The following is a 24,617-nucleotide window of genomic DNA, read 5'->3' on the forward strand; positions in this document are numbered from 1 at the left end:
AGGTGTCCCTGCTCATGGCAGAGGTGGAATGAGATGAGCTTTAAGGTTCTTTCCAACCCAATCCATTCTGGGATTCTCTGGTGGCAGCACAACCTCATTTTTAGCTTTGGGAAGGTGTGAGAGACACCAGCAGGTGAAAGAGACCCCAAATCCAAGGTCAGCAGAGTTGCTTTCCTTTCCCTCTTCCCATGGCTTTGGTTTCCAACCAATCTGAGCTTTGCAGGCAGAGGAATAGGAACAGAAAACCAGAATGGAGCAGTGAAATGGTGAGACAGAGCTGCCCTCTGAGAGCACAGTCTGGGACCGGTCTGAGATGAGATCCTGACTTTCTGGAGATACTGGAAGAGCCATAAAATGAGCAAGAACAACAAATGGATGTGGGGTCTTTGGAGCTCGAATGAGCTGAAGTTTGGACTTCCCCTCTCCCATCTCAGCCTCACTGGGGGTTGCAATCAGATCATCTTTAAGGTCCCTTCCCAAACCATTCTGGGATTCTCTGTCCATGCCCACAATCAGTGAGGCCCCAGGGAATGGGCAGCGAAGCTGCAAAAACTGGTATTTTATTTAGGAAACAAAGAGAGGAGTTAATCCGTGGCAGATGCTCGCAGAATCATCAAATGAAACCCCTCTCTTTCTGGATAAATCATCGAGGATTTCAAAACCACCAGAGGTGGCTCCTGGGACAGCTCGTTTTTGCAGGGAGCTTCTCACTCCCAAAGGGGAAAGAGTGGCCAAGGTTTGCTGGAGAGCTGCAGAGGGAGAGAGGGGAAAAGGCTGATGCTGGAATTTGCTTCCCAGTGACCCCCAGGGTGACCTGAAACTTTTCCAGGTATTTCTCTCCCTGGTTCGGGACTTCTCTTGGAAGAGGAGAAGTGTTGACACGCTCTGAGCTGTGCTGGCAGTTTTGGAGCTTCTGCAAAGGCACGCAGGGAAACACAAAACTTTGGATTTCTATAGCAAAGTGGGGGTCAAATGGGTCCCCAGGGATGCAGGAGAAACACGAGGAGCAAGGAATCAGCCTTGGGAGAGCCCAGCCCAGCCCCAGTGCTGGCTGAAGTGCCAAAATTCATTGACAAGGACAGAAAGTGCTTTGTCAGTGCCGGGGTTGAGCCGACAGCAGCAGCCAGAGCGGCACAAACACAGTGAGAGAGAGCATTGCAAAGCCATCCTGGGAGCTGAACACATCCAGATGGGATCTGCTGCTGCTGAGCTTTCAGCAGAACTCTTGGGGATCACAACAGCAGGACATGTCTCTTGGGGTTCAAGCGGGTTCCAAGATTCCCCCTAAAAGTCTTGAGGATGCTCAGACAAGCACGAAACAAATGGTGATTCCAGCAGGCAGGAATCCAGCAGGAATGAAATCCCAGCACTTGAGAACATGTTGGAGTGCACTGGGGAAGAGACAAAAGCACGAAAACCACCTGTGGAAGAGGGAGGGAGAAGCCAAACCAAGAGAAATGGTGGGGATTTTTTTTTTTTTTTTGGAGGAACATTACTATTAAACACAGCTCAAACTGGGCCTTGGTGTGTAAAAGCTTTCTGATGGTTACTGAAGAGGTTTGGCAGAGCCTGGGGAGGTGACCCTGTACAGGTCAATCACCTGCAGTCCCAATTCAGCAGAAAAAAGATGTGTGGAAGCAGAACTCTCATCCCCAAGCTAATAACAGAAAAATGGGGAACAAGGAATCCCAAATGAACTCACCTGGCAGAGGGCACACAAATATACATTAACTAACTCAGTGCAAACAGTTGACACAGTGATTGATGAACTCAGCTTGGAAAAAAAAAAATCAATTCCCAACGATTCAGGTACAGCAGAGTCAGCTCAAGAGCCAAGCACGTGGGAAAGGAGCACCAGGACAGCAGAAAACCAGGAAAAAACAGGTGGCAAGCAGGCAAAATATAAGTATGGGAATGTGAAATATGTTTCAGCTCAGCCTGATAATACTAATTAGGAAAGGAGATAAAATGATTGAAGTTGGCCAGCCAGACTGTCCACGGTGAAATAAAGCAAAGGGTGTCTGACTCCAGAAACTCTGGCACTGAAGCAGGGAGGGAGTGAATGCAAACGGAGAGGAAGCTGCAGCAGAACCAGGACAGAATAATTAGGAGCAAAGGGACAGAATTAAGAAAAATAATAAAATTCATGCTCATTATCTGCAAAAATGACCTTGTAGCAAAACCATTGTAAGCAACAAAGCTGGACAAAGACCTCAAGGCCAAGTTTGGAAAACAGGTCGGTATCAGGCAGAAGACTGACAGAGTGAGGAACATTCCCCTTATCTTGGTTTCTCAAGAAAAACCACCAGTCAACACAGCTTGGAAAGCTCAACATTGTCCTTGCAGAAGAAAACAAGTCAGTAATTGGGAGCCAGGACATTCCAGCTCCATATTATGACACAGAGCATCTGACCAGAAAGTTTGAAGCAGCAGACATGACCCTACTTGAATTGTGTGCTGCACCACGCAACAGAAATGGGGCAACCCTTCCACCACCTTCAGCATCTGCTTTGCAAAGAGGATTTCACCTCTGCAGCAGGATGAGGGGTGTTTTTTGAGGATTAAAAAGATGAAAGGCTGTTTACCATCTCAGCATACCATTTAGAATGAATCTCCATTGATTCTTTCAAGGTGTGTTTCATATTCGGAATTTAACTCGGGAGATTAGCTGGTGGTCCAGGAAGTTGCTAATTAGGACAGAATCACAAATAAACACACCCATCAACTCAGGAAAAACACAAAGGGATGATCAGGTATTGGCTCTCATCATCCCTTCTCCTCCCAGCAGTATGATTTACTCCTCAGCTCTGCCTTCTCCCCGATTTTCCAAGGGGCACGCACCTCAAAGTCGGATCTCCTCCCTTATATGGAGAGCAGCCTGCAAGTACCAGCACGTTCTGAGGCCAGGGGAACAGCTATTCCATAAATCTGAAACATGTCCTGGACTACAGCAGGGTTTCCACAGACCACAAGAATTGCAGGAATTAACCCCTTTTGTTTACAGCCCTTAAAAAAGGATCCAGGGTGGGTCCAGTGGTGGAAAGGGAGAAGGCAGCAGCACCACAACCCAGCTCAAAGCCCTGAAAACACCAACCATGCACATTTGGAAACGTTTTGCACGTTCTAAATATAAAAGGAGATTCTCCTTTTTGTGTTTAAGTTGTCCTCATTAGGAGGAGCTGATTAAACAACTTATCTGGAGAGCCCAGTCCTGTAAACACAAGGCTGTTTGCTGGAGCAGAGGCTTCCTTCTCTCAGGGGGTTATTTTCCTTTCCTGGGATTGCTCATCCACCAGGGTAAACAGGTCAGGCAGGAGAGCTCCAATTCTCTGAGGCCAGATGGAATTTTTCACAGATCCACACCGAAGCAAGGCCCTTTCCACCATCTGAATGTTGGATATTGGTTCACTGCAGTGCTGTTTGTGTTGTCTTCCCATTCCCCTCCACTCCTCCCTTCCCTTTTTCTTTGTTTTTCCCCCTTCAGAATTATACCTAAATCCCTGGATTCCCAGAGAATCCAAACTCCAATTCTTTCACAGAAGGAGCAGCCCAAATAAATATGATTTGGGAGAAAAGCCACCCTCTCCTCCCCAGGCAGGGAACTCAGGGGTTTCCACAGCTCCAGCCGCTGTTCAGGGCTGATGTTGCCACATCTGTTTACACTGAGAACACAACGATTCACCAACATCACAGCCCGAGCTTTTTTTGCTATTTTAACTGAAGTTTAGGCTCTGCTGCTCCCACATGTGCCATCCACATCATAAATCCCTCAGGCAGAGGCAGCTCTGAGGGCAAATATCCAACACTTCTGCTCCAGAGCCTTCCACGCTGCTCTAAAATCTCAGCAATGACCCTCGGGTGTTTTATCTGGAGACTATTCCCTTTCATCCCAACACTTCCCTCCTGACTTCTGAATTAGCTTCAGATACAAACCTAATCTAAATGTTGGTATTCTCAGGCCACACCGAGTTTATTTTACGGTGCCGTCTCTCCCCCTGCACATAAATATACACATCCATATGTTTTTATACAAACACACACATGTATGGATTTAATTATGGTAAACAAAGGACAGCTGGATCCTCTGCAAGCCAACCTCGTGTGCCTGAGAAACTCTTGGAACCTGAAAAAGCAAAGGCACTTACCTCTGAGAAGAACGTGACTGATGTCATTTGTGTGAAACCACAAATATTTATTTTTAATGAAAAAATACTTAAAGTGTGCCACAGTGTCCATATATTCATTTGAATAGTAGTACAAAGATATGTATTTCTGAGAAAAAGTCTTAACACTGTAGAAAATAAATGTGGTTCTTAAATTATGTCAAAAGAAATCAGTAAAAAAGTAATGTTTTATACACTGGAATAAAATGAAACGATTAGAGAGAATAATAAATTATAATTACAGTATTTCAAATATTTGCCTCATGCTTTTTTTAAAATTTTTTTTTTTCTCTGTTCAGCATTAATTTCTAAATGTGCCACGTAGGATGGGCCCTCAGAAGCCAGCAGTCAGAATGGGCTTCCAATGTGGGGATAACTGGATGTGGAGCTGAATAAAGTCCTGGCAAAATGACACCACTGCTTGTTATTCACAGGTACATGAAACATCAGCACATGGCAGGTTTAGGTTTGTACTGAACATGTATTTTTTTTTTTTTGTTAATGAAAATCAATTTAGGTTTGGTTTGTTGTTGTTGTTGGTTTTTTTTTTTTTTAATCCACTTTTTTTTTTGTAATATTTTAATGAACTAAACAGCAATTATGGTCATTAACAAGGATGTCACCCAAGCACAACTGCTCACTGGATGCTACAATGCTGTCTTGGCTCTTTGTACAGTCCATGTTGACAGGAATTTGGAATCCTTTCAGGTCTAATTCAGCACTGCAAAACGTTGAAAACTATAAAGTGCTTTGAAATACAAATAACCTCTCCTCTTTAGAAATAGGAAAACCCCCCCAAACATGCACTTAAACCTGAAACCTCCGTGCCACAGGTCTCTGCAGTCAAACATCTGCTTTGTGCCATTGGTTTTTGAGGTTTCCTCTCCTGTCCCCAGTCAAAAATTCAAATGGTGTCTAAATTGGATTTGTCAGTCTCTTCTTGGTCTTGCTTGTACATGAAGGTGAGGAGGAAAAGGGCGATATCCAGAGATGACCAGTAAGCAGTGTGGGATGTGACTGCAGACCAGTACCTGCTCTCCACGAGACCTTCCCTGAGCTCAAAGTCGATCCTGTGCTCCAGTTCCACTGGAAAATGAAGGAGAAAAGCAACCAGAGGGATTGTCAGAGCTGCAAAAACACCGGAGTGCTTCGGGTTCTGATTCTGTCGCTGGACAAACAACACAATCTCTCTGTGTTTACATTTCACGGGGCACTCAACTAAATCAGGATTTCATAATATAGGAATACATTTCAAATGCACCTCGTGCATTTAGCACAAACCTAAGAGCGGTGCTGAGTTCAGTTTAAAAAAAAAAAAAGGAAACTAATTCTGCTCTTAGAGGTCTTTTCCAACCCGAATGATTCTGTGATTCTCAGCTTGGGAAAAGACAGGTTTTTTTTCAAGCAGCTGTTTTCCTTATAGTAACTCTATAAATATATTTATTTATACTTGTTACGCTAACTACAGAGAAATATCCAGCAAATGCTGAGGCCCCACTAGGAAACTTTTGGAAATAAATGAATTTCTTGCATTTTTAGTGTCTATACAAGGAGACTACACCCAACACTACAAGCCCTTCCTGCAAAGTCACCCCTCCACAGCTCTGCCCTTTTAATATCCTAATTATTCCAAGTATATTTCAGCAGTTACCCTTTTATTTCAATGGCTGCTTTGATTAATGCCACATCCAAAGCAATTACCACTGCATTTTAACTGGGCCAATGTTAACCTATTGCTAAGGCACTTCAGCAGTCAGAAAATCTCCACGAGGAGCAATAAAATAAAAAAAGACCAAAAAAAAAAAAAAAAAAAAAAAAAAAAAAAATCTAAAAGCCTGCTGAGCTACAAAAGCCAAAGCCCCAGACTGAGTCAAAAATGCAGCCGTTTATCAAAGGCAGTTTGAAGGAATTTTAATTCTTGGCTCGGGGAGCAGAGAAAGGGAGCATCGCACAAGCGCCGGCAGACTCGGCCCAGAGCTCCCTGTTTCCCCAGGAGCATCAAGCCCCACTTTGCAGCAAGGACAGGGAGCCAGAGCCTTGGAACACCAGCAGACAAGCAGAGTCATTTCCAAGAAGGAGAGTTTATCCAAAAAACCCCAGTGGCTGTGCAGGAAGGCCACTCTGAGAGGCCGTTACGGGAGCTTGGGCGGGAGCCAAACCCCAGCACAGCCCTCTGCGAGCAGAGCCTTTGGTGGGGATTGCATCATTCAGCTCCCAGCCTCTGCTCCACGCTCTCCTTCTATGGAGCAGGGATGGGTTTCCAGCAGGGAGGGATGTGGGATCCATGCAGGAAGCTCTCAGTGTGCCAACCCCCCCGAAAGGACCCCCTCGGCAGCTCCGTGATGTTCCCTGTCCTGCTTCTCCACTTCCCTCACGTCCAACCCAAAGTTTCCTGCCCTCAAACACTGACTCAGACAGGTTATCTGTTGCAATTAGTATGAACAGACAGCAATCCATCATGTGAATGCTGTCACAAGACATTTGTGACTCCCTCAATTACAAAAAAAAAAAAAAAAAACAAAAAAAAAAAAAAAAACACAAAAAAAACCCCTGTGTCCTGCAGCAGTGCCAAGGGGGAGCTCAGAAATAAATCCAAGGATGAATTTCCTGAGAGGAAGTACCTATGCTTTTCAAAAAACCCAGCTGCTAAAATTGCACTTTCTGCTCTGAGCAGTTCAGATCAGGACAAGGGCAGCTTCTGTTTCCAGTCATACGTGTCCTAAAAGCCAGATTGCTTCAGAATGGGAAATACATGGGGGAATTGGGAGCTTAGGTGGAAAAAAAGGGTTTAAACTGTCAGAGGGCAGGATTAGATTGGATACTGGGGAGAAACTCCTGGCTGTGAGGGTGGGCAGGCCCTGGCACAGGGTGCCCAGAGCAGCTGTGGCTGCCCCTGGATCCCTGGAATGTCCCAGGCCAGGTTGGACAGGGCTTGGAGCACCCTGGGATAGTGGAAGGGTGGAAGATGTCCCTGGCCATGGCAAGGGTGGGATGGGATGAGCTTTAAGGTCCCTTCCAACCCAACCCAGGAACAGATTCACAGAATCCCAGAATGGTTTGGGTTGGAAGGAACCTTTAAAATAATCTATTCCACCCCTGCCATGGCCAGGGACACCTTCCCCTATCCCAGGCTGCTCCAAGCTGGCCTTGATATTCAACGTTTATTAATTTACAGCAAACCCTGTCACGTGCAGTTATGGCATTTGCAGCCCCCCACCCCACTCCTCCCTGGATCCACAGGGTGGGCATCACTCACCTGTGGGTTCGAGGAATCCCGAGCTGCTGTGTGGCAGAGGTGGGGTCCCAACAGTCGTGGCCTTCTTCTCATCCCCTTCAGGTCCATCTTTTCCTGTCTCCATGGTCTGGGGGGTGGCACTGGACCGGCCAAACCTGGAGAAGAGCATCCCACCGAGGCCCTTCCCGATGCTCGCAGCTCCTGCATCCAGCACAGAGGGGAAAAAAACGACCCAAGATGCATCAATCAAACTGCAAATTAAAGTCCCTGCAAATTAAAGTCACTGCAGCACTGCAGTTAATTAGAGCTGAGGGATGGGAAACACTCCTGGTGCTTTCCCAGGGTGGGAACATCTGACTGGAGTGGGCTCTGTTTATCCCCAAACTCATCTGGTGTACAAGCAAAAGCTGTAATTTGGAAGCTGTATTTAGAGGGGAAAAAAAGATACATGAAATACATCTGCAGAGGGAAATCTGGTACTTTGAAGGATGTGTTGTGATTCCTCTTTCATCATTTCTAAAAGTGAGACAAAAATGCTTTCTAACAATGTTGGTGCCTTCTGCAATTAAAAACCCCAAAGCACATTTAAGACATTTCTATTATTATTTCTCTATTATATTCTTATTATTTCTTATATATTTATTATTTCTTATATTCTTATTATTTCTCTTATTATTCTCTTAGGTCCATTGCCCTAACAGACCTTTAAAAGTGTTACATCATCCTTTAAAAGGACTATTTTGGCTGCTCAGGAAGGGGGATATAAAAGTTAGAGTAGTTTTGTCCTGTTTTATCCCGACTCTGCTGCCACCTCATGGACAAGTCATTAAAGTTATTATAGAAGCCCCCCCAAAAAAGCCACTCTGCTCTGAAATACCACATATTTCTACTTGAGGAAAAACTGCTTTTATATTCTGATTTGATTGGGAAGACTCCTGGCACTAGGCTTCTCCCAAATCCCACACAGAGAGCTAAAGAAAAGCCTTGAGTCAACAAAAACTGCAAGTGCACGATCAAGTATAAGCTCCAGTGAAGGCAATTTAAGCTCACTTAAACCAGGGCTTATTTTGACTCAGAAAGCCAGAAAGGAACAGACTTTATATTAAACCAGCCTGAATTTCCTGTTGTAGAGTCATGAGTTAAAGGTAACTGCAATGGGTCACATGGTGTGATTTTTCTGCTATTTACCAATACCAGAAAATGGAATCAGAAGACAAGCTTTTATTTAGTTTTTTTTTGTCCCCATGAAGCAGAGTGAAAACTGTTAAATCACTGAATGTTACTTCAATAAGGGAGACAAAAAATAAGGCAGCAATAGCATGAACTGCATCATCTCCCCCAGGCTTTGACTCCAATGCATGTAAACTGGTTTTTGTTTCAAAGTAAATGTCAGCTGGGATTGAACCACGCCAGACACCTACAGAACTCACTGAAACCATCCTCTGCCAGCAGGGATTTTGGGGGCTGGAGTAGAAGATCTCCAGAGGTCATTTCCAACCTCAGCCACTCTTTGATTCTGTGCAAGGGACAGGAATAGAATGATGGAATAGTTTGGGTTGGAAGGGAGCTTAAAGCTCATCCAGTTTCAATTCCCTGCCATGGCAGGGACACCTTCCACTACCCCAGGGTGCTCCAAGCCCTGTCCAGCCTGGCCTTGGACACTTCCAGGGATCCAGGGGCAGCCACAGCTGCTCTGGAAAAGAGAAACCTCCCCATCCTCACAGAGAATTCCTTCCCAAAATCCCATCCATCATCCATCCCTGCCCTCTGGCAGTGGGAGCCATTCCCTGTGTCCTGTCCCTCCATCCCTTGTCCCCAGTCCCTCTCCAGCTCTCCTGGAGCCCCTCGAGGCACTGGAAGGAGCTTCAAGGTCTCCCTGGATTCTTCTCTTCTCCAGGTGAACAAGCCCAGCTCCCATCCCATCTCCAGAGCCGAGTTCCCTTAGGACTGCACCCCAACCCCAGGGAGCAGCAGAGCTCCCTGGGGATCTCCCATCCCAACCCAGGGACAGAGGGGACCTATCGGAGTTCTGGATGCTCAGATTTTCTGTGCTGACAGAGTCTGACCCCCAAGAGAGCTCTGCATTGACCTGAGGCTGTGGAGAAGCTTCCAAAATGGAATGGCAGAACTGGGATTGTGGGGGTGGAGTTTGAATAGAAGTGTGTGATGTCACAGGGTGGAAAACTCAAGAGTTTAAGGGTTTAGAATGCAGGAATAGATATAAAGCAAGATGGAGGTTTTAGGGTGGAGGCTGCTCCTTCTCCTCCTTCTCCATGGGTTTGGGTGGTTTTGTGTAATTGGATAAAAAAGTCCCCATTGTGGGCACGGGTGGTTGGTGATTGGGTTAAAAGTGAAAGTAACTGAGGTGTCATTTCTTAATTGGAAGAATTAATTAAGTTTATCCTTAAAAGGCCTTGTATAGAAAGACAGTTAGCCATTTTGCAGCTTGTTAGTAGGACACTGCAGAACTCACAACCTGTAGCACACAGCTAAGAACTAACAAACACCTGAGCCTGAACACAAAACATCGTCCCAAGCGCCTTCAATCCCGACCTCAGCAGAGGCAGAAAAAGAAGCCGAGAACTGGCAACTACCCAAAATGCTGCATGTCCCCTCCCAGCCCCGGGACAGAAGGGGACATTACCCAAAATGCTGGCTTTGCCAATGTTGGTGATGGACTCCCCGTAGTGGCGCCGCACCATGACCGGGGACGTGGTGGGGCTGGGCGCCGCCGAGGCGCTCTCGGTGTCCGGGGCTGAGGTAGGTTCTTTGCTGGGGTTGAGGAAACTTGGCTTCATGTGCTCGTAAGGGAGGGGGTTGGCCGTGTTGTACCAGTGGATCTGCACGGGTGAGATGTTGCTGTAGTGTTTCAGGATTAGGGGCTCTAATCTGTAGGCCTGAAAAGGGAATTCGGAGCAAAGATCAATCCTTGGGAGTCCAGACTGGGAAATAAAAAAAAAAAATCAGTTTTCCTTCCCATCCAGAGCTCCCTCCAACCTCAAATCCAGAATACCTCTCCGAAGCAAAGCCTAGAAGGTGACACAGTGGTGGGGTTATGGTGTGATGCACTTTTAGTTCCACAGCCTGGAAGATTTATCAGCTGCACAGCTGCTTGTGAGCTCACTTTTGCACATCTCTGCAACACCTGTATTACAACACTTGTGCTCCATGTTGTTACCAACACACAGGTTACTAACAGATGGTTTCACTGAGAGAACAAACTTCACGTAAAGTTAAGCTGATTCTAACACAATAAACAGGAATTGGCTGTGTAAATGTTTTGTTTGATGGCTCTTTGTTGATCCCTGTGCAAACCACGAGTTATGTTTATTTAAAAAATATTTTCCTGTTGATTATTTATTTATCTTTGTCCACTTAGATGTAGAAAAGCATCTTGCATTTCTTTATTTTAAAACTAAGTGAAGTTACTATTTGCAGAGTGGAACCAATTGTCCCAGATAATCCAGGAAAATTCTGGAGTAGCTGGAGCTGAACGTGACCACGTTTGGATTGAAGTCTGAATATACTTAAATTCAGCTACTTTAAATAGGAAAGTATCCCCAAATTGCTGTTGTACATGAAATTCCAAACCCAACTTGCATCAGAGAAGTTACCAAGGGGATGCAGATCAAAGGTTCCAGTAACTGATTTGGCAACAGCCAACATTGGCTGCTGTGGAATAAGGAAAAGGCAAAGCTACACCAATAATCCTCTCCCAAATACTATCAACAAACTTTTGCTTGTAGGATCCTTTGGGAAAAAAAAAAAAATCACTCTTTGCTTTTCTTTATTATCTTGTAAACTGCTTGTGAAGCCTTTTTTAACAGCAAAAATATCTTTGGACAGATAATGTTTTAATGGAAGCCAGGAAGTTAAACACAAAATCCTTGTCTGAAAAAGGATTATTTATTTAAATAAAAAAAAAAAGAAGAATCAGAATAATCCCGAATCTTATGCTTATTACTATGAAAAGAGAAGCAAAATAGATGTTATTTACAGCAATTATTTGTAGGAAATGTAATTCTACAGTTCCAAACCCCAAGCCATTGTATAATAACCATTAACAAATAATCCTCTGCTGGAACACACTGGTGTTGACTCACACACTTTGAAGATCCCACATTACCCCAGAGCTTAAAGCCAGGCAAGGTAAAAAAAGCCTGAGACTGCAATTAAAGACTCACCACTGGATCTGTTGGATGAAAAATGTTTAATAAGCGGTTACAAATCGTTCTGGGCAGGATGTGGTCCTGGCTGCCGCTGGTTCCGGGACGGATCCCACGCAAGGCCAGGAACACTGCCAGGGGGGATCCCATACAGAAGAAATTCTCAACCTGGGGAGAGATTTCACCCACGTTAATAAGGATGGAGATGATGTTTCCTACCACGGCTGGATTTGGTTTCTCTCTCCATTTGTAGGTTTCAATGGAGGGACTCAAAGTCTTGCTTGGTCCAAACACTGTAACATCGATAAATGAGGCTTAAACTGCCCTTGGCTGCTTGTTGAGAGTGCTAAAACCAAAAATCAAGTTGGATATTTGAACTCAGATATTGTAAATTCAGGTGAACCCGGTGGGAAGAAATGCTGATGTCTGCCTCCAGCTCAGAAGGCTGAATGATTTATTTATTATAACTATGCTATAATACAGTAATATACTATTTAAAGGAGATACTAAACATTACAAACCTACTTGTTCTAACTACCATATCTAACTCACAACTCGTGCCCCTCTCTGAGAGTGCAGCCACAGGTGGGTTGGATTGGCCACCAGGCTCAAACAATCCTCACCAGAATCCAACCCAGCAATCACCCCAGGTAAACAATTCTCCAAGCACATTCCACATGGGAAAAACAAGGAGCAGAAATAGAAATTGTTTTCTCTTTCTTCTCTCTGTGCTCCTCTGTGAAAAAAAAAACTGAGAGAGAGAGAAGAATGTGCCTGCCACACTCAGAGAGGTCCACCAGCACTGGAAAGGATGGAGCAAGAAGAGTTTGAAATGAATCTGATTTCCCCTGGAGCTTCCCAAACCTGCCAGACCTCCTCATTCTTATCCTAACCGAGTTCTCCATGATTTTCTTGCTACACACAGCTGGTGTTAAGTGAACAGAAGGGTGCTTGTCCCCAGTGCCACCATGTCCCAGGAGCAGGCACAGCCCACTGGGACACTCTGATGCCACCCAAAGCTGCTGTGACCTCGCTCTCAAGTCCTGCCTGCAACACCAACCGAGTAAATCTGAGCTGCCACGTCTGAGAAGTCACTGAACCTGCATTTTGGGGTCATTACAACCAACCTGAGGTCAGGATTCAACTCTGACCCCCCACTGCCAACCCTCAGGCATCGCCTCCTAAAACCATCCAATGGAAAACTCAGTGGTAAAAGACATTTCCCTAAGTCAAAATTACCTTTCAACCTTTATCTTCTTACTTGAAAAATTAATTTTACCATCGTTAGATGCTCAGCCAGCAAGAGAAATTGCTGAATTCTTGCTGAATGCACGTGGAGGATCCTTGGAATGCCATGTGCCTTCCCTGTATGTCAGCACATGGAATGAGGGCATAGGAATAATGGTCCCTTTCATCTCCTGGATTCCAGTGCTGCACAAAACATTCCTCCTCCTCTGTCTTGGCACTGGTACCACCCCTCTTCCTTCCAAAAGAAGTCCCAACTTGATGGAAAAAGTAAAAACTAGACCTTCAGCATGGTTATTCCATGTCCCATGCAGCACAGCACTGCTCTGTCATTACAATTGTCACTTGGTGCAAAGCTCTTTTCCTTTCCTCAGCCCAAGTTTTACACAGATCTTGTGTTTTGGCAGCTTGGACAAAAAGCTTTTTCATCTCCAAACACAACAGAAAGAGACATTCCCAGTGCAATCCCTTAAATTGAATAAGTAACCTCTAACCCTGTCCATCTGATATTCCTGTGTCAAGCATCTGAAAGGCACAATTATGTTTTTTTCTGGGAAAACCCTCAAAAGGTAATTGGTTTCAGTGGTTACATGGTGTGTGGCTTTTGTCCCACTGTTGTACCATCATTTCTATTGATAAACAGTGCTGGAGTCCCCATCCCTGTAGGGATTTAATGTGGATGTGGCACTTGAGGACATGGTTTAGTGCTGGACAGGTCTTTTCCAACCTTAATTCTGTGATTCTTAACCCCAAATCCTTTAAACTGCAGCCATTAGACTGTCAGTGCTGTTGCAAGGTGGCTGAAGATCAGGCTGCTGTATTATAAAACCTAGTGGGAATAGAAGATCAAAATCTTTCTAGAAAACATTTATTAATTTTGGTGCTTCGCCTGCAATCAGGAGTGGGGCATTCTCCTGTAAATGTTCAACAACAGAGGAGATGTGTTTATGAAATGACCTTTGAGAGAGCTCCTCTCCTGGTCATGATTCATAAACAGAAGACTTAATGAATTTATTTGTATTTTAAGCAGAAGCTGAGCCAAGCACTCATCCATTCAATTTAGCACTGCAGTATTTTCATAATTAAGAGGAAAAAAAAAAAAAAGCTGAATGAGTCAACAGAAGTGAGGCAGCAGAGCCCTTTTGTGCTGGGCACAAAGGGACATGAGGCACAGGCTGGACCTTCCTCCAGAGGAGTTTCTGCAGCCTTGGCTGAGTGAGAAGTGCTGAGGAACCCTGAAGTCTTTTGGGCCAGGACATTGCAAGGCCAGATTTAAATGGATTTCCATGTCAGTCCTAAGGAGCAACTGAGGCACATGCTGCTCTCCTCTTCCCTACCATGACTGAAATTCATCCTAGAACAAAGAATTTCCTGGTTTCATACACCAGAGGCTTGAAGGGGTTGGTGTCACACCATTCCCCATGCTCTTCTGCCCCTCACCCTTTAACCCCAACCCCTCTTACAAGGCTGGTGGGGAGAAGGCTGTGATTCTAAATCTTAAATTTACAAGGGGGTCTTGGCTCTGCTTTTAACTCCCACTGCTCCTGCTGGTCCAGCAGGTAATTCCATCATCCCACCTGAGGAGGAGCAGAGGAAAAGAGACAAAAGATCCCTCCCCTTCAAGTTCCCACTCTGGTGGCTTGTCCAGTATTTTATTAAGAGTGCAACACACCCCATATCTTCATGTTTTGTGGGGGTTTTCCTCCCCGTGGAGTCAATAATTTAATTTTCTCTAATATTAAGCATGAACCAAGCAAACTGCTGCATTTCTTCTTGCATTTGTCTTGCCAAAAACAACTTTGTGCTCGCTCAACATCAAGCTCAACTCTCCTTTACATGGCACCAGTGACTCTGTCCCACCCTGGGAACTCTTAGTTTTTTTTCAGTCCATAGGAGAGCTGGCATGAAGAGCCAAGGGATGGGTGGTTGGTTTCTGAACAAGGCTGTTCTCTTTCAACAAACCAGTCACCCTCAGTGAGCTGGACTGGTCTGCTGATGGGCAATCCTATTCCAGCCACTCTGCTGAAATCCTCCCTTGCCATCATTCCCATGGAAAGCTTCTCCCTCTGGAGCTCTGCCTCAAGCCATGGGAGTCACCAGGGTGAAGCTCCACAGAAACAAAACATCTCCCTGTCAGTAAGGGCAAGAAAAAGGAAGAACTGCAGTGGAAATGCTGCCTGAAGATTACAGATCCATCTCATCAATTTAGGTAGATAAAGTCACCTTTATCTAAAGTTTCTTCCCCCTTTCTATCCCTCTCTCCATCTAAAAAGCAACTGTCCAAAAACCCCTCAGTTTAAAACCAACTGAGTGAAGAATAATCTTTCCCAGAGCTGGGGGAGGACCAGCCTTGACTCCAGCTTCCTTGATGGGAGAGATAATAGCCTGACACATGCTTTCAAGCAGTGATGAAAAGGAGAAGGCTGTGACAACATGAATTATGGCTGGTTTCCTCTTTTTTTTATGGCTCAACATTGACCTTGGCTTCCAGGAGCCCTTCTGAACTCATAAGGAAAGAAAAATGGCAAGTTAAGAAACAAGAATCCATTTTATTCTCATCTATCATGTCACATTTTTATGGTTTAATACTTCAGGATGGAGTTGAGCAACTAGAAAGTGTTGCCCATCCCACCCAGGAGCTGGAAAATGCCTTCTCCCAAAGATAAGGAATTCTAGCAATTTGTACAGCTGATTAGCAAGCAATCTGCTTAGTGAGATTGAAAGTGTGCTAACTGTCAGAGCAGAATAATTTGGAAGGGAAATCCTCTGCTGGAGGAAATTCAATCAGATTTGCTCAGAGATGTGACATGTTAGAAGGAGTCCCCAAGGCAGATGGATTATTCAATGGAGTAGAAGTGAAGCTGTTTAAAATATGTGATTGATGTAATGTGCCAAATGGTTTTTACCTTCCCACAGAATTGTGTGTGTATAACAACTAGGTTTATGTATTAAAGATATTTATAATCTAGATATTCACATATATGTTTACATATAATTTCATATAAACATATCTAACAGAATCCCAGACTGGTTTGGGTTGGAAGGGACCTTTTAAAGCTCAGCTCATTCCAACCCCCTGCCATGGGCAGGGACACTTCACACTAGACCAGGCTGCTCAAAATGTATTACAAATAAAGAATTGCAATAAATAACAATAATCTATGAATACAGCAACATTTTTACATGTATGTACACACACTTCATCCAACATCCAAATTATTCTGCCAAAATCACCTCTAGAGACATGGGAAAAAATAAAAGTAAGCAGAATGACTCACACTGGAGGTGCATTTTTACAGCAAGCAGAAAAATTCAGTAGAAACCTCTCAAACATACATACCTTAAATTTTAAGACAGGTGGTTTTGATATGGTGGATGCCTTTAACTCATGTAACCTCTCTTCTATCTCTCTCAACCTAGAAAATAGAGATCTTTCTGAGATCCAATAAAAAATGCAGCTTTAACCTCTCTGATCCAAACAGGCATTCCTGTGGGGTCCAACAGTTTTGTCTGCTGGGAAGAGAGAGTGATGGTGTCAGTATTTCCTGGAGCAGCTCAATCGATTAAGAATCAGTGTCTGTCAATTCCTGTTTCTCTGGCCACAGAAGGAATCAATCAACACATGACAATTCCCCTGCTCACCAGCCCAAGCATCTGCCCACCCTCCTTCCTCAGGAGCAGCTGACTCACCTCCCGTTTCCGTGGTGATTTTGCAGCCAAATCACCTGCTTTATTTTGTTTTAAACCCCCCCAAACAACAACAAAGCCACAGGAAAAGGTCTGGGCATTGTGGAGTTCTGTATGGAGGTGGAATTTCTGGAGGATGGTGTCCCACCCTTTCAACTCCCATGAAAAATGCTGTTCACCTGCTTTTCTAGTTGGCCTGAATTAAAAAGGCAGCTACAACGTAAAGCACAAATATGGATGGGTAAAACTGTTCCCAGTCGCAGTGAATTCCAGAGGTTAGAGGATGTCAGCAGTCTATTTTCCATCATTTCACACTGAACTGCTCACTGAAGGGAGAGCCACTCGTTCTGTGCAGAAGTGCCAGTGTCAAATGATACCTGGGATTTCTGTGGAAGCACTTCAGAGGATGCCTAAGGAGCTGGAGCACGAGTGTGAAAGTGGCCATTTCTCCCTGATCATATGTTTGTCACATGCCTGAAGGGCCATCTTATCACTGCAACGCTTCATTAGGTTTCTAAACTTCCCTTTTCTCAGAAATCCTACACTGAGACCAGCCCTGCAGCTGACAGACACACCCTGCACCCATCCCCAGTGAGACACATCCTGACTCCCACCACAGCAGGGCTGCTGCTGAATCAATGCTTCCCAAGTACCACCAATACTCAGGTTGGTTTCAGGAAGGAACCAAAAACCTGTGATTCATGATTTGTCACGTCCCACTTGAACGACTGAAGTTGCTCATTTTAGATTCTCTAATGGGTGTCTCACAGCACCACAGTATCCCCCAGCCCTGGAAGTGTCCAAGGCCAGACTGGATGAGACTTGGGAGCACCCTGGGATAGTGGAAGGTGTCCCAGCCCACAGCAGGGGGTTGGAGCTGGATGTCTTGAAGGTCCCTTCCAACCCAAACCACTCCATGAAACTGTGTGGATTCAGAGCTCCCAGTGCTGTGTTTAGCATTTATCACCCAGCCCCAGCAGAAGAACACCAGCCACCAAAGATAACAGCCCTGGTGGGCTCTGGAAACACCCAGAGGGTGTTCTCCAGGGCTGTGGTTATCTCCTCTGATCCCTGGGAGTGGGGCATTACCGTTGTTTGGTTAGGTAAAGCTCCTCGAGCAAACGCCGCTCCTCGTAGCTCATCCAACTCTCCTCCAGCTCCTCCTCCTCCTTCTGCAGCAGCTGCTCATAGAGCCTGACTGGATTCCAGCCAGTCATGATGTCGTAGGTGATGACACAGCCCAGGGAGTGGGACACGATGGAGACCTTCCCTCCCTTCTCCTCGAACTCCGGGTTCCGGGAGCAGAAGAGGGAGTACAGCCGGTTCAGCTCCTGCTGCAGCCCCTTCACCAGCTGTGACAAGAGGGTGAGGACAGGGGGTTTAGTAGCCACATCTTATTGCTCCACTTGATGTTCAGGAACGTTCCCATCCCACACTGACCCGCTCCTCTTAAATCAGGCTGGGAAGATGAGCCCAACCCCACGGCCAGCAGCAACTGTCTGGCTGATGGTCACTGGCTCCAGAGGCTCATCCCTCCCTCCAGAGCCACCAGCAGCCACCACACAGGACATGAGGTGACCCTAAAACTGCTGCTCTGCACGGCCCAAGGCCTCAAATTGAAATAAACACTTCAACAAATGAAACACTCCAACACTTCAAACACTTCAAGCTGTGCTTGAAGTACTGAACAGAAGCCTCTGAGGTGAGCAACACCTGGTTTTCACTGGCACACCAGTGATTGCTGGCACTGTGGTTTTTCCCTTTTTGCTGGATTCTATTCCGTTTCCTGCAGCACTGAGCAGAAGAGCATTCCTCCTGTATCAAGAGGTTCAGCTCCTTTTTTAATTTAAAGAGGATGGAAGGAGCCTGAGCCACACATGACCTAGAATCAACTTGATGCCTTGTGAAGGCTGCCCTAGAACAGAGGCTGGGCAGAGTTAAAAGAATAAAGCAGGGATTTATTCAAAGGATCTCCTCCATGGATCCACCTTGGGCAGCACCAGAGCCCAGCCAGGGCTGCAGCCAAGAGGAACCAAAATGGTCCCAAAATGCACGAGCGCTCCCGGGGGCTCTCACTGGGATCAGCTCTGCTCCATTTGCACCTTGCAGTTCATTGTCCCATTCCAGCTTTAGCCCAGGCACTCCCATCCTGCTTGTTTTTCTCTCTCCAGCCCACGCTGTTTGTGCTCCTGGGCCTGAGCTTTGGATCATTTGTCCTTGGTGCCCAGCTGGAGCAGGAATTGTTTTGTCTCCCTGCCCTGTGCAGAGAGCTCAGCATCCCCTGATATGAAGCTCAGACCCACACACTGAAGCAGCACAGAATGAGAAAAATAGAAAAGCCAAAACCTGAGGCATCACATCTCTGCCATAACCTTGGCATCACCCTACTAAACAGCTCATACCCCCTTCTCCCTTCATCCCTGTGAGCAACAGGGGACTGGGAAGAGAGAAATCCACTAAAATGGATGTGCTCAGACACTGCAGTGAGAGCCTGGATGGGTTCTGGGAAAATATCCTCAAATTGCTTTTGGGCCTCAGTAAAACAGGCTTGAACTCATGAAGCTTTTCATTCTCCTCCCCACTGCCTGGCTGAAAGGAGAGGCAGCTTCCTGTCCTGCTTCCCTTCCTACACCTACACCTGCTGGAAATTATTCCCAAGGAATCAGAATGAAATGATGCTGCTAAAAAATGAAAAGCCTCATCCCAGGTAAGAGGACGATATGGGAGTAAAAAAGGGCAAAAAAGAGACAAACAGAGCCTGAATTTGAACATTTGATATAAACAATGCTTTAAAAGCCAGTTTTCTAGTTATAGGTTTCCAGGAGGGATTTTTGGGGGAAAGCAGGAGTGCAACATGGTTCTTAAACATGACAGACTAATCCTGTACTACTACAACAATAAACAAACAAACAAACAAATAAATAGCTGCTCCAAACCCTACACTGTAGGATAAAAAGGTACAGTGTTCCAGAAAGTATTTTAGAGAGAAACACTGGAAACCACGAAATTTGGGAACTGGCCAACAACAACAACAAAAAGCCACACAAAAAACCCCCAACCCCCCCCCCCCAAAAAAACCCAAAACAAAACAAAAAAAACCCCAACAAACAAACAAACAAAAAAACTCCCCCCAAAACCCCACCCCAAAATACATAAAAACAAACTAAAAAAAAAAAAAAAAAAAAAAAAAACAACCCAAAAACCAGCTTTGCCTGTGAAACTCAGCATGGAAACTCAGCAATGCTTCCAGGCTGTGGCAGGGAGGAGGACAAACAAGAGAGTGCAAATCATTCCCTTGTTAGCAAGAGGAAATTAAAGCTATGGAACATGTAATTTCAGCATGATTTTTCAAGAGCCTGAGTCATTACTGAATATAAATATGAATGGCACCAGAAGTGCCAGTGTTTGATACACATTTTACTGAGTGAGAATCCACACAACAAATCCTCTGCCTGAAGCACTGTGAGATGATTAACAGAGCCTTGCAGCAGCTTGGAGAAAGGAGTATCAGAACACCCCTTTTCAAGTATTTTTGACTGTGATGCTGCCTCTTCTTCCATTTGGGTCTGCACAGACTGTGGGCACAAACTTCCACATATGAAGAGGCAGAGGTTTCAGCAAGAGCTGGAGCTGAAAATGTCAATCAGGATGAGCTGTGGCTGGCTGGTATCCTCTCCATTTAAAAAGGTTTTGATTAAAACCCAGAACAAAATAGCAAGAATCAGTTGAAATCAAAGTGTTTGGGGATTCCTGCCAGGAATGGGTAAATAATCTTCTGGTATCATGGCATTTCCATTATAAATATCTGCTCTTGCAATCTGAGGGCATAAAAGAGAATATTTCTTGGAAAATCCTGGTTGGACACTGAGTCCAGCCCTGTTTTTAATCCTCCTCCTCCTTAAAAACTTGCTGTTACTGGGAAGTTCAGCACAAACATGGGTATTGTAAAAGCAGGTGGGAAGAAATGCTGATGTCTGCCTCCAGCTCAGAAGGCTGAATGATTTATTTATTATAACTATGCTATAATACACTAATATACTATTTAAAGGAGATACTAAATCTACAAACCTATTTGTTCTAACTCCCAAATCTAACTCCCAACTCGTGCCCCTCTCTGAGAGTGCAGCCACAGGTGGGTTGGATTGGCCACCAGGCTCAAACAATCCTCACCAGAATCCAACCAAGCAATCACCCCAGGTAAACAATTCTCCAAGCACATTCCACATGGGAAAAAACAAGGAGCAGAAATAGAAATTGTTTTCTCTCTCTTCTCTCTGTGCTCCTCTATGGAAAAATCCTGAGAGAGAGAAGAATGTGCTGCCACACATGAGCACAACTAAGAAATGGATTTCCAAATCGGCGCACATTTGCAATTTTGCAGACCAGAGTCCAAGCACTGAATTCAAGCAAATCATCTGATGGAGATCATTCCTAAACTCCAAACCCCTCAGGTAATTGTGGAGAGGAAGGTCTGCTGTGGGAAAGGCTCCAGATTTCCAGGCACTGGGAATGATCTGCTTTGCTGCTCTGCCAAAACCAGGAGCCCTCCACCTGCAGTGAGCACTTATGTGTGTTGCTGTCCTGCCAACAGTCCTGTGCCAGCCCTAAGATTAGAAACTGAACCTTTGTGGTGCAGAACAAGAAAAAAAAAAAAAAAAAGGAAAAAAATAAAAGGAACTTGAAAAAAAAAAAAAGTAATATTCATTTAAAGTCCCAGCTTAAAACCTGCTTGGTTAAGCAGTATATGAAGGTAAGGTAATATTTATTGGGGGATGGTGTTTAAGGTCTCTTCCAATCCAAGCCATTCTATGATTTAATCTTGATTTGCTTTCTTAGTCTTAAAAAAGTATAAAATATTCCAACTTGTGAAAAAAGTTTGAACAGGGTTTTAGCCCAGTAAATGCAACGTGAACTGCTTTCAAATCTTTTGTAGTTACAGCTCGATATGCCCATGTAAAAATACTTCTAAAACCACTAAGTGGCTTTACATTGCCTAAAATCAGTGAATTTTTGGTTGGATTTAAACATGAAAAATATGACTGCCTATCAAATTTTCTCTCCTAAATGGCATCACTGTAATCAATTTTTTAAGAGCTGATCTTTTTATGCACAGCTTGTCTTTCTACTCCCTCTGAAGGGTCTTAATTAAAGGTTCACTGTTAAATTAAAAAAAAAAAAAACAAACCCAAAACAAACAAAAACAAACCAACCAAAAAACCCAAATAACTCCTTCCTCAGCCTCCCAAACCCAGGACATCCAAGTGGCTGTTCCATGCATGGTTGGCTTGGAGGTAATGGGTGCCTCATCCTGAGCTTGCTGACAGCTTCTCCTGCTCCCACTGCAGCTCCATCCAAGGAATTCCTGCTGAAATCAGCCCTTTTCCCACTGCTTTCCCTGGTGGCCCCAAACCTCAGCACCTGCTGCTCCATGGGATCTATTATGTGCTTGGGAAGCACCTGAAAACAAGTTCTGGTTCTGCCTGAAAACAAGAGAGCAGGAATCACCCAAAAAATCCCAGGAATGGTGGAGACAGTGGAATGCAGCATAAGCAGACTCCTCTCTCTCTCTTTGCAGCTCCCCTGTTCCATCCTCCCTCCCAGTTCCCAGCTCATTTTGGGGACAGTGGGAGCTGTTTCTCCATCCCAGCTCTCCATGGGGTTTTCCATAAGCCTGGAGATTCCTTGGGTTCCCTAAGCCAGGGATTGTGGGGTCAGTCCCATCTGGGTCAGCAGAAATTGATGCCTTGTGAAAGCTGCCCTAGAGCAGAGGCTGGGCAGAGTTAAAAGAATAAAGCAGGGATTTATTCAAAGGATCTCCTCCATGGATCCACCTTGGGCAGCAGCAGAGCCCAGCCAGGGCTGCAGCCAAGAGGAACCAAAATGGTCCCAAAATGCACGAGCGCTCCCGGGGGCTCTCACTGGGATCAGCTCTGCTCCATTTGCACCTTGCAGTTCATTGTCCCATTCCAGCTTTAGCCCAGGCACTCCCATCCTGCTTGTTTTTCTCTCTCCAGCCCACGCTGTTTGTGCTCCCGGGCCTGAGCTTTGGATCATTTGTCCTTGGTGCCCAGCTGGAGCAGGAATTGTTTTGTCTCCCTGCTCTGTGCAGAGAGCTCGCCATCCCATAATATGGAGCCCAGACCCTCACACTAAAGCAGCACAGAATGGGAAAAATAGAAAAGCTCAAACCTGAGGCATCAGCCCCAACCCATTTCACCACCTCCTAAGTCTTCTCCCACAGACTAAACAAGCTCAAACACCTCCCAAAAGAATCAATGAGGCAGCTGTAAATTGAGTTGATGTTTTTCCCTGTCAGCTGCTCTGCTCCATCACCCCCAGCTCCTCCAGAGGGAGCAGGGAAATGCAGCACCTCCACCTGTCTGTTTCTGAGCACACCAAACACTGTAACAAAGGGAACAATTCCTATTTCTTCCAGAAAAGCTGCATCAAATCCCATCCTCCCAGCTGGCCCTCATTTAGCATCAGCCTGAGGACACTGGAATATTTCAAAGAAAGGGCCTGGAGTGAAAGGACAAGGGGGAATGGCTTCCCACGGATAGAGGGGAATATAGATGGGATATTGGGAAGGAATTCTTGGCTCTGAGGGTGGGGAGGCCCTGGCACAGAGGAGCTGGGGCTGCCCCTGGATCCCTGGAAGTGTCCAAGGTCAGGTTGGGCTTGGAGCACTCTGGGATAGTGGAAGGTGTTCCTGCCCATAGCAGGGGTTTGGAATGAGATGAGCTTTAAGATTCCTTCAAACCCAAACCATTCTGAGATTATCTCTCTCTATCAGCTGAAGTTTTGCCAATAAATCCTCCTTGCAGGAAACTCAAGCCTGCAGGATCAAGTTGCTCAGGAGGCAGCAGCTCATATTCAGATTAACTGAGGTTAGAAGCTCTCTGCCCTTCAGAAACCAAATAAAAGGCAGAGTAAGGAATGCACATGCATGGGGAGCTGGCTTGAGGGCCATGCAATTCCAGGGGGAAGCCAAAAACCAGAGAGCTGACCAAGGAGCAGGAGGCTGGACTTGATGAGGCCAAAATGCCCTTTGCTATTCCAGTTATGTGCCTGCCTGGCACATGGCTTCCAAGAAATCAAAAAATAACAGCCTACCCCATCCATTCAGGAATCCTGAATTGGCACAGGCCTGGGTTTTGTACAGATGGGGAGCCTGAGTCAGGTGACACGTCCCTGTCACCTCAGGCTGAAGGACACTGACAAAAAGGGCAGCAGAATCATGTCTTTTATCACCTCCTGGGTGTTGGGCAAGCCTGAACTGCTGGATCATGATGGGAACAAGAAATTGTGAAATGAGTGAGACACCCAGAGCTGCTGCCCTTTTGTGCAGAGCATTAACAGCATCCTGTGCCAGGCTGGAAAAGTCCAAACCTCTAAATTCCAGCACCAACATCCCAAGCAGCTGCTCAACCTCTGAATTCCAGCACCAACATCCCAAGCAGCTGCTCAACCTCTGAATTCCAGCACCAGCATCCCAAGCAGCCCAACCCTACTACTGAGGAAAAGCAGCCTTGAAGACACCAGCATAAATAAGCATGGATAGCATATTCCTGGCAAAGCAGAAGGAAACTGGGATGTGTGTGTGGACAAACACCTCCTGCATCCACACCAAGAAGATCCAGAACTCCATCCCCTGGTCCATTTTAGGGGCAGATTGTTGGGGTTGAAGGGGCTTTTCAGTGCACATCAAAATTACCAGTGTAGAAAATGACATTTTTCTCTCAATATCCAAGAAATGAGGGTTTTTTTTCAGGAAAACAAGGAGCAGAAAACCCCTGCAGGCACCTGAGCACAGCAGTAACACAGAGCTTGAGTGCTGCTCTTTTCTCTCTGCTGTCTCCTCACCCACTAAACAATCTTCCCACATGAACAGTTTGAAGAGAGATAAAAACAAGAGACAGGTACCTATGGAGAGGGAGTGCAGGACAGCTGACCTGTGCACCCCCTCCAGCCTGAAGAGCAGGACTGTTCCTGCAGGCTTTGTGGGGCAGGAACGTGAAGGAGATCTGAGGAACGGTGAGTTCTGCAAGCAGCTCTTCCCAAATGTGAAGAGAACTTCAGGAGGAAGTGCAAACTTGTTTGGGATTCAGCCAGCAGGCAACA

The 24,617-nt window shown here is 45.5% G+C and overlaps 1 protein-coding gene across 2 annotated transcripts in view; it reads right to left on the reverse strand.

The window, feature by feature from the left end:
• Positions 1-4,171: 4,171 nt before the first annotated feature.
• The window catches only part of DDHD1 (DDHD domain containing 1), a 65,167-nt gene continuing 44,721 nt past the window's right edge, over positions 4,172-24,617 (reverse strand). For both annotated transcript variants that reach the window (XM_053981301.1, XM_053981300.1), the window contains 6 exons: positions 17,586-17,848; positions 16,150-16,225; positions 11,583-11,732; positions 10,043-10,295; positions 7,420-7,599; positions 4,172-5,249 (listed from right to left, as the gene is read on the reverse strand). In XM_053981301.1, coding sequence (XP_053837276.1) covers positions 5,068-5,249; positions 7,420-7,599; positions 10,043-10,295; positions 11,583-11,732; positions 16,150-16,225; positions 17,586-17,848 — 1,104 coding nt within the window. In that variant the 3' untranslated portion in view covers positions 4,172-5,067. The remainder of the gene's footprint in view (positions 5,250-7,419; positions 7,600-10,042; positions 10,296-11,582; positions 11,733-16,149; positions 16,226-17,585; positions 17,849-24,617) is intronic.

This window comes from Vidua macroura, chromosome 6 (assembly GCF_024509145.1).
Source record: "Vidua macroura isolate BioBank_ID:100142 chromosome 6, ASM2450914v1, whole genome shotgun sequence".
Classification (NCBI taxonomy): domain Eukaryota; kingdom Metazoa; phylum Chordata; class Aves; order Passeriformes; family Viduidae; genus Vidua; species Vidua macroura.